The sequence below is a fragment of the Ruditapes philippinarum genome, unplaced genomic scaffold (genome assembly GCF_026571515.1).
Source record: "Ruditapes philippinarum isolate M1 unplaced genomic scaffold, ASM2657151v2 ctg13173_1_1_1_1, whole genome shotgun sequence".
NCBI classification, from domain to species: Eukaryota; Metazoa; Mollusca; class Bivalvia; order Venerida; family Veneridae; genus Ruditapes; species Ruditapes philippinarum.
The window spans coordinates 6,207-16,785 of NW_026858263.1; the positions used below are offsets into that span (position 1 = coordinate 6,207).

At 33.9% G+C, this 10,579-nt stretch overlaps 1 protein-coding gene across 1 annotated transcript; it reads left to right on the plus strand.

Annotated features, from left to right (window-relative positions):
- Positions 1-246: 246 nt before the first annotated feature.
- LOC132752598 (PR domain zinc finger protein 15-like) lies at positions 247-10,192 on the plus strand. Its single transcript, XM_060742934.1, has 5 exons — positions 247-572; positions 3,126-3,547; positions 6,439-6,921; positions 7,430-9,363; positions 9,925-10,192. The coding sequence occupies exons 1-5, from the start codon at positions 527-529 to the stop codon at positions 10,175-10,177; spliced, it is 3,138 nt and encodes a 1,045-aa protein (XP_060598917.1). The 5' UTR covers positions 247-526; the 3' UTR covers positions 10,178-10,192.
- The last annotated feature ends 387 nt before the right edge of the window (positions 10,193-10,579 follow it).

The window sequence follows — 10,579 nt, forward strand, 5'->3', positions numbered from 1 at the left end:
TAAAATATTTATTTTGTTTCTTTTATTCTAAAATTACACTAAACATTTACAATTTAATAGCATGCACTTTTTACAAAGTGATCTTTTTTTTATTCTATAAATAGTCTACCCTTGAAATGCTGACTTGATTAAAAAAAATTTCAGCAATATATTTTTTTTTCCGGCTTTATTTCATGCACTGCTATTTTTATAGACGTTTTTTATATAGTTTTGAAACTTAAACCAATTAGTTCATGTGGAAATCGGCTACTTGTGTAAAAATGAAGTAACTTTCTACAATAATGCAGTCATGCAGGACTTTCTTCATAACATTATGCAAAAAATAGAGTGCTGGATTTACGTTTGATCTCATTTATTATATCGGACACATTTATAAAAGAGAACACGCACAGCAAGTACCCCACACAAAACTGTGCGAGAATTGAGGTCGAGTTTTTATCTCACAATTGTATAGATTGAAATAAGAAAAGCCTTAAACTGTAAATTGATTAATAAACAGTGTGTGTGTGTTATATATGGAGGAAAGATGCCTGAGCAGGCATTTGCACTGGATTTATGTAAAAGAAACACTGGTAGGTGGTTAATTCTAATGGTATTAAAGTTTATAAGTTTGATCAAAACATTGATATAAAATTACTTTAAAACAATTTATTTACATTGAATATTATTTTAACATTTCGTATATTCTATTCCTTGATTAGCTGTAACATTTTGTATTGTAGTTTTATGATTTTTTTTGTAAAAGTACAGAATACTTAGGAATTAAATTGTCATTTCAATATTTTCTACAGTGTCTAATTATTAAAACTTGACTGTTTTTGTGTGTATATGGAAATATTGAGTATTTTATAAGTAATAAAGGTACCTGTTAGGCTGTAACTTCCTGGTACCTAGCCTTTGCCAGCTGAGTATTTTCAATATAGTTAGGCTAGCCTGAACTTCCAGGCAGTCTGACTTAAGGCTCTATACTGTTAATTGGCTAGTCATCGTTAGTATGTTGTTATTAAGAATCCCTTAAATTTTGTGCCTTTCCCTTTATATTTATGCCTATCCCTTTAATAATATAATACCTTATTCAAAATTGGGCAGATATATAATACTAATTAAACAGGTTAAGGGTTAAAGGATGTTTATGGGTAACATGTATAATTTATTTTATACATTTAGTAAACGAAACAGATTTGTAAACATTTAATATTTTCAATTTTACATAACGTAATCAGATACATTGTGGAGTGTGGACTATCTGTGTAGACTATATACATTGATTTTTACAGTCATTATCAAATTTCAGGCATGTGATTGATAACTTTTTACTAATTTCAATGTCTACCTCATGATAGTTATCTTGTTTATATCATCAAAACTTTCCCAACTTAATTCAGAATTTAAAACAGGAAAAATTTTAAGAAAATAGTTATCAACTTTGAGTGCTAGTTTTGAGTTCCAACGCTCAAGAATGTAATTACGAAGGCTTATACTGGCTTGAACAAACCATGCATTATTATGCTACAAAGCAAGAAATTGAATAATTATTTCCATTCTAACATGTAAAATTTATGAAAAAGAGAATTTGATAACAATATGTTGAACTTCATTGAGAGTAGAAGTAACTTACCCAACATCATTTGATATAGAGGTGTAATCATTCTTTTTTTTATGCCATGTATATATCATGTTATAATGCACTTGACAGTCCTATCTGTATGAATGGGAATAATGTGTGCTAGAATTTTATACAATGCATGGTTTTTGGGATAAAAATTTTTTTTTTAAATATTTAAGTACTTCTTATTTACTGACCTTTTCATTTTGTTTTGTTTTTCAATTTGTTATATTTTCATTATAACCTGTATGGTTTTTATCTTATTTGACAAAACTACCAGTTAAGTTGTAATATTCTTCTTGAATAAAAGTCCTGCTCAGTTTAAGGGACTTCTTTATTTTGCCACATCAGTCACTTTTAAAAGTATTATATAATTTCCTGTTAATATTGAAATAGATAAATGTTAAAGGGCGCAACAGATAAGAAACCTGTGTTTACTTGGTGTGATAAATGTGTTACTGTCGAACCTATATATTGAGGCCAACTAGGGTGCTGACTTCAGAGCACTTCCCTCTCACAACTGTATGTTTGTATTCCACTTGACAGGAACTTAAGATTAGAAAGCTAACAAGATAATTTGTGGTACTCCGGTGCCCACATGAACCAGAAATAATGCATGGAGTGGGCAATCCAGGTAAAGCAGTGAAGTCACCATGATCTTTAAGACTTTTGAGTTAAAACTAAAAAAGTAATTGGTCAAATACGAAAATAAAAAAAATTTCCTACAAGTATATAAAGTTAGAATAGATATTACAGGTTGCTGATGTGTGGTCCTTACAACGGGTTTCACTGTAATTTATTGTTGAATCTAGTCAAACATTCATAGTCTAGTCAAACATTGATATTCCATCTTTCCAAATGTTAAGTTTCTCTTATTATTTATTTTAGAATGTTTTCAAATCAACACTTGAGACAAGAATTGCCTAGTTATGAATTAAATACAGAATCTGTTAAAGTCACGATTATAGTATGACACTTACAGAATTTATGTGACTTGCAATAACAAAAGCAGGAACCAAACAAAGTAAAAAAAAAAAACACAAAAAAAAACCGAGAATGAGATTAAATTTTGTTCCAAGTTTTTAAGACCTGAAAGATAAGAAAAGTTCATCTGATTTATATTGTAAGTGGCTCAAGATAATTGCGTCTCGTATCCCTATTTGGCACATGCACATATATATTCTGACTTAATGTGATCCTGCAAGTAAATAAATACAATGGAAAATCCATATTTTACTGCTCCCCTGGAATATGCTTGTGCAAACTGCAATATAACGCCAAGTTGTTTATTGAAAATTGAATCACGAAGATTACTTTGAATTGTAGACAGAAAATTAAAACATTATTGGAATAGGAGTTGGTGCTCTTTCACACTTTCATATCTATGAATTTCTTTGAATTGTAACTGTTGGTTTTCAGGGTACAGGAATTTAGTGTTTTTATATTGATTTTTGTTTGTATTTTACCAGCAAGTGTTATTCATACTAATTATATTAAACTGTTTGTGTTTTATTCACAGATGATAAAGCTGACGGTGAAGAAACTAATGGGAACCAGACAGCTACCTCAAAACTAGAAGCATCCGGGGACCAGTCCTCTCAGGAAATACAATACAAGTTACGCGTTATTGAAGAAAGTAAAGAAGATAGTTACGGGTATAATAACGGGTACGGTTCTGTTGATTACGATGATGATGAAGATAGTTTAATTCTTGATGAGACTGAAAATCACACCTCTGATGAACTAATACCTCAAGACCTTAGTGTGAAGGTTAAGGACACTCAGAATGACAATGACCTTGAAAGGTCAAATATTGATGATACTGAGGTCAATCAGGTGCAAGCGGGCAAACATGAGTTAGACAGCATTTCAACCAAAACCAAAGACCACCTTGAACAGCATTTAAATGAACAGTCCATAGAAAATAGTTTTTCATGTCCTGTAAGTAAATACTCTATTTATTTATATCTTTATTGTCTATTTATACATAAAGACCAATAATTATATAATTTTGTTTCATAATTTGATTGTTTAGGCTGGTGTCTTATGTATGATAACAGATTTTTCTGACTAGAAGGTAAAATTTATATGAAATCTTGGAAATGTTAAAATGCAGAGAGGTAAATTTAAGATATAAACAATAAATAAATGTTGGCAAATGAAATATATTTCATGCCAAATTGTTTAGGAAATACAGATTAGCTCAGATTAGCACATCGGAACATATACTGGAATAGGTTTATCAATTTCTAGGATGTGCAATTGTAAGATTCACGCATTTTTGAAAGTTCCAGCATGAAATTACAATCATGCATGTGAAATTCTTTTATATTCACATAAAATTATATACTTCTAAAGCAACAATTGAAAGGAAATAAAAAGAGCAAAATATAACCTGCATGCCAATGATGGTCAATATTAATGTTTTATATCTTGACTCAGATGTATTGAACTTTTTATGTACTCTGGTAAAGGAAGTTAAAAAAATTAATGCACCAATATATTTTTGGCAAATGCTGAAATACAGCAAAAATTTTCATAGGCTTTTCATTTATTTCTATAATTATGTAGACAAAGTCCCCCAATGTTGAAAAAAGTCCCTAATTTTCAAATTATTTAGAATACTAAGCTAGAACAGAATACTCAATAGAATGGATGCTCTAGTGACCTACATCAGTACCTTGATATAACAGCTTATCAAAAAAATACTTCAAACTTAGCATGTAACATCCTTCAATGATGCTCTTTTCGGACCTACATGTAATTGAAAATGTACTTATTTGACCTCTTTTTAGCTCACCTGTCACAAAGTGACATGGTGAGCTTTTGTGATCACTTTTCAACTGGCGTTTGTCCGGCTTCCGTCTGTAAACTTTTACTTTATTGATTTACCTTATATGTATATATATAGTAAAAACTTTAAAAATCTTCTTTTAAAAACCCAAACAGTTAGAGCTTAGATATTTGGCATGAAACATCTTCTAGTGAGTGTCTATCAAGTTTGTTCAAATAAAAACCCCAGGGTTAAATTGGCCCGCCCTGGGGGTCGGATTTTCGTTATATGTCTATAGTAAAGACTTAAAAAATCTTCTTTTAAAAAACCCAAAGAGCTAGAGCTTAGATATTTATCATGAAACATCTTCTAATGGGTGTCTACCAAGTTGGTTAAAAAAAAAACCTGGGTTAAAATTGGCCCCGCCCCAAGGGCCTATATACAGGTGAGCGATTTCAGGGCCATCATGGCCCTCTTGTTATATATTGCCTCAAGCTGACAATAAACAGGAAAAAAAATTTATCAACTTATTGACCTATGGATGGATATCAATAGATTATCACAAAATTTGGACTGTACATAGAATAAAAAGGTCAAAGCTCAAGTCCAGGGATGCTCTTGTATAAGCAAACTATTAATCCAACCAATTTTGAAAATCTGTGCAGTTTTTGAACATTTGTATTTTTTTTTTATTATTTGAAAAAATGACAATAATGACTACCATAATTATGTCTGTCACATTTTAGGGGCAACGATTTTTTGACTCAAACTTACCTTGTCGAAACTGAAAAATGATAAGCTTTAGCCACCTCTATAGAGTCACTAGGCCAGCCTGAATATCCTTTCTGTCTGACCAGGCTCTATATACTGTTGGCTAACTAACTTCATATTTTCATCTTCAGATATCCCCAAATTTGATAATGGGCAGTTCCTTATAAAATTGGCTTGACATTTTCCATTTAAGAATTTCTCAGCTAAACTATAGATGTTCAAAAAGGTGAACAGGACCTTAATGTTTGTGTAGGAATTTAGCTGGGTAAATTTCATAGCTAATATTTGGTCATGTTCCTAATGGAAAGTTACAATAAGTACATTTTTTACCAATATTAACTTCACCAACAGTTGACTGTAATAGATGGGAACTGAGATAATATATGGGACACATCTGAAGACAAAGTCATCATGCCTCTTGGCAACCACAGCACATGTAAATTCTTATTTTCATGCATAACACAAGCTAATATACCCAAGGGTTTGGGTGATGCTTCCAAAATAATGAAATTAAAGAAATTGTCTATGGATTAAAATCTTTATTGTTCTCATAGAAAAGCTTTGCTAGAATTTAAAATTTGTTCTGTTAATTGAGTTATAGACCATTATGACTCTCTTGTTTATGTATTTTTGCTGAATAAAGCACTCCAGATTGTTTTTCACTTTATCGGAAATAAACTGTATCCCGGAAAGTTTATAAATAAAAGCAAAAGTTCAGTTATGGCAATGGACAAACCCAGGTTATTATGTATTAAATCTATGCATGCTATTTCTGGTCGTCATCTGCTGTGATTTTGTATCCCATTAACCATTGATGAATAGTCTAGTTACACACGCAGAATATGGAATCAAACAGGAATGGCCAATTGTCATTGAAAAGGCTATTACTTTAAATATCAATTGAGCACTAAGTGCTTAACAGTGCACTATTAATTATCAGCAGTATTGATAAATGAGGGACAGACAGGTATTGTTTATATAGGAATGAAACATGAACGTAAAGTAAAATAACTTGCCATCTGTCAAGGATATTTCACTGTTTTGTCATAACATGGAAGGCAAAATGAAATGTTCTAACATATATTTACAGGGAGGGGGGGGAGGGGGTAATGAAATTTTATACTCTTGAATGACATCAGAATATATGATGTATTTTCATCTTCTTTCTTAACAAACGATTTTGGCAAAAATTTTAATTTAAGCTAAATTTTCCTCAACATTTTGCATTAAATCTATAAGATTTCTACTGATGTTTAGTAATAACTTTATTTTCTGTTTTTGTTTCTAGATATGTCACAAAAATCTCAACTCAGAAGATGCACTGCAACACCATTTGTTCACTACTCACGAAATTTCAGCCATTCCAAAAGGGAATGTCAACATCGCACAGCAAAGTAAAGTCAGCCGCAAGCGCCCTCTAGATGAAGATAGTAGGTCAACATTCTCTACAAGTCCAACGTCAAACGATTCACTCTCTGATCATTCTGACATTAACCCTGACAAAGAAATAGACATGGCCAGTAAACAGTATAGCGATGAGAGTTTGTCATCGCGAATACAGTATCATAGTGCAATGCCGCCACATTTGACGCCAGTAAAAGAAACGAGTTATGACAGTCACATGAGAGCCTATGAAGCGGCTCTGAAGTCGTCAGCGTCTGAAATGGTAGATCCACATGTTTGCGCTGTGTGTGCAAAGATGTTTCCGAAGCCAAGCGATTTAAAACGTCACATGATGTGTCATACAGGAGAGAAACCATTCAGATGTGAGGTAAGGTTTAGAAGAAGGAAAAAACAAAATGTGTAGTTTGTAAATATTGACAACTCCTTTTAAATCTTCTGCGTATTTCTTATTTCATTAACCCTTAACCTGTTGGAACTGAAATACTTCACTGTTAGCTTTTGCCAAGTCAGTCTACACATCCATACTGTCTGACCAGGCTGTAGACTGTTTGTAGCTCAGTTTAATTTTATACGGAAATATCTTAACCTACTGTTCCAAATTCAAGACTGGGCAAATCCGTCATATAAATTAGGTAACAGGTTAATAGTACATTGTAAGTTGGAATTACATGCGTAGTTGTAAATATTTAACATTTAAAACTTGTAGTTACAAACATTTATATTTATTGTCTTATTATAAATATTATTTGTTTATTTTGTTGACATTATAGTTTTTGTGGAAATAGGCAATTAAACAAATTGTTAAATTATATATTTGACTTGAAATAAGTTGCGTATAATAATTTCCAATCATTTCATTCAACCATATTTTTCAGTATTGCACTAAACCGTTTCGAGCAAAAAGTAGCATGCATTACCATCTGAAAGCTACACATGGTGTGGACATAGAGTTAAGTCCGGGACTAGAAGAACGCTACCTCCGCATGAAAACTCGTGCTCAGATGAATCTCCTACAAAGAGGTCACCTTACAGGCCTAACACAATTATACGGGTCGGAATCAGGAAATTATCACAGGGAAAATGTTGATTTTGATGATTTGGAAGATGATGCGAAATCGACTGATTCCTATTGTCAGAATATGGGTATTGGATCAGATGGGTCTGAAACAGTATCTCAGGGTAAAAATGGTCAAACGGGTAATGATAAGATGGCGTTAGATTTGAGTAAGTCAGGGAGCAGTAGTTTCATGGCTAAAGGTGCACACTCAGCTGTTAATGGTGAGATGGCTAGAAAGTGTGAGACGCCTGCAAAACGAAGTAAACTTAGTGTTCAGAACGAGACTATTCTGGTCACTAGATTGGATGGCCTAGATACAGTCCGCGGGGAAAATTCTTCTGTATTTAAATGCTATCTCTGCAGTGAAATGTTACCATCTCTTAGCAAAATGCAGAATCATTTATCAGTTCATAATCACAAGATGGGTGGAATAAATTATCAGTGTTGTTTCTGTGATGAGATGTTTGCCCAGAAAGCTCACATGCAGCAACATATGAGAAGAAATCATACGTCGGATATCTCCGGTTTTTGTAATACCAAAGATTCTTCATTTATCTATGATGGCCAGGACAATGATGACGGATCATTTTCATGCAGATTTTGTTTTAAGACATTTGATAGTTTGATCTCACACCATAAGCATATGCGCCTCCATTCCTGGAATAAGAATTATTGTTGTAAAATCTGCGGCAAAACATTCAATCAGTACACCAGTCTACAGGTCCACATATCGCGAATTCATTGGAAAACTGTCGGAAAATCTAAATTTAGATCATCCTGGGTGAGAAGCAAACAGCACTTTGTGAATGTATGGAGACTGCCTCCAAAACTTCACAAAACTTACCCAAAAACAGCTACAGATGAATGTTTAAATCTTAAAACCACAAGAAATCAAAATACCTCAGCACTACCAAATCAAAATGTTACCATTGTTATGCCACAATCACCATCTGCTGCAGACGACAATATTTCAGATGCTGCAGACGCAGGTTTTTCTAATCACTCTTCTGACAATAACTGGTCAGAATCTTTGTCAGACAACCAAATACATGATACTGAAGAGGGTGACGTTGAAATTAGGACAGCCCCTAAAAGATCCCTACTACCACTAAAGCGTGACTTGTCACCTAGAGGTCGATCATCAAGGAAATCCACACCAGTTCATTTATCATATCAAAACCACACAACCTCAGACAATGAATTACCTCTCAATTTCTCAAAATCTGACAGAAGTCCACAGGATACAAACAACAATGAAGCGTCAAACGGGTTATCACCGGAACTTCAGCTACCAATCACTGCCAGTAATCCGGAGGCTATTATGCCAGGGTATGCACTGGGTTCCACAAATCATCTCCTGATGGCCAAAGCTTTGGCAGCCCATCAGTCACTTACTCATCATTTAAACAATACCTCACAACCAATGATATTTCCTCCAAACCACCTACCTCCGAGTCTAGCGGCAATGAACCAGATGATGTCATTGCCAGTTAGCACACAACTATTGCCAGATGCGCGTGCTGGTACCAGTAAATCACCCTCGCCTGCCAGTCATTCGTCATCAAAGTCGGATACCTCCCCGGAAGACCGAGACAGTAAGGAAGGTGTGCGTGAAAGTCTTCTAGGTTATCCAAGGTTCCCATTGGGTCAGGAGAAAGGCGGACCTCTGTGGTCATTCAATATGTACAGCCCACCAGACACTGGTCACACTGATGGTAGAAAAGTGACATCGTTATCAAGGACTCATTCTAGGTATTGTTATAGCATGCATAGTATGGTGACTTCTGTTTATTTAATGTACAAGTAACATGCTTGTTTGTGATCTTATGTAAAGTGAAATGATTGTTTTAGGTCATATTTTTTATTGATATGATAAATAATAAGTGATATGATTAATAATGAAGGAAATGACATAAATATGCCAAACAGGCATCTTTGTCAAGAGACGCCACATTTGGGGTGTTTGTGTAAAAGAAATATAATACTGTTTTATACAATAAAATATGTACATGTCTTTATAGAATTAATTAGCGTGCACATAGACACACTTGACATCTCCTTTTATTAAACTTGCATGTATAGACCCTTTCAATGTTTGAAATCAACAATATTATTATAGATATGTTATTCAATGGATTTTAGTTAGAAAAGACAAAGACCCTAACTGAGTAGTATAACAAATGGTTACAGTATTTCAATTTGCATTAAGAATTTATAAGTTGGGTCATTAGTCAATCATAAAACAGAAGATGCTAAAATAAGAATAATACATAAATTATATATGTTTAGACAGTTTCTTTTATATTCTTGTAGACTTGGGATAGTGCAATCGCCCATCAATCGTGAATCCATGTGCAAAGCTACGACCCTGACAGACGGACGGACGGTATATAAGTGTCCATTCTGTTCTAAAGAGTTTGTATCCTATTCTGATATTAATCGGCACATGGACTTCCATGAAGGTAAGATAAAAGGTAATAATCTCGCACAAAGGTACATGTATATATACATCATGCTTTTTATTTTACTTTCATTTCTGTTCCATATGATTGTTAAAAATATATGAGCCATGCCATGACAAAACCAACATAACGGGTTTGTGACAAGCATGGATCCAGACCAACCTGCACATCCGCGCAGTCTGATAGCGAACAGCATGGATCCTGATCAGACTGCGCGGATGCGCAGACTGGTCCGGATCCATGCTGGTCGCAAACGCACTTTTTGTGTCCCCTCTACGGAGTAGTGGCGACATATAGGGATCACTTCTCCGTCGTCTGTCTGTCCGTCCGTCCGTCACAAAACTTGTCCGGACTACTCCTCATAAACTACTGGTGCAATTTCATCCAAACTTTACAGGAATGATCAGTACCAAGTGTAGTTGTGCATATTGTGAGCATTTTCCGGTTCAATGATTTTTGTCAGAGTTATGGCCCTTTAATAATTTTTTATTTTAAAGTTTGTCCGG

Coding starts and splice junctions, on each gene's coding strand:
- LOC132752598 (XM_060742934.1), top strand. CDS start 527: ATGCCTGAGCAGGCATTTGCACTGGATTTATGTAAAAGAAACACTG. Junction 3,548..6,438: donor AAAATAGTTTTTCATGTCCT/GTAAGTAAATAC, acceptor TTTTGTTTCTAG/ATATGTCACAAAAATCTCAA. Junction 6,922..7,429: donor AGAAACCATTCAGATGTGAG/GTAAGGTTTAGA, acceptor CATATTTTTCAG/TATTGCACTAAACCGTTTCG.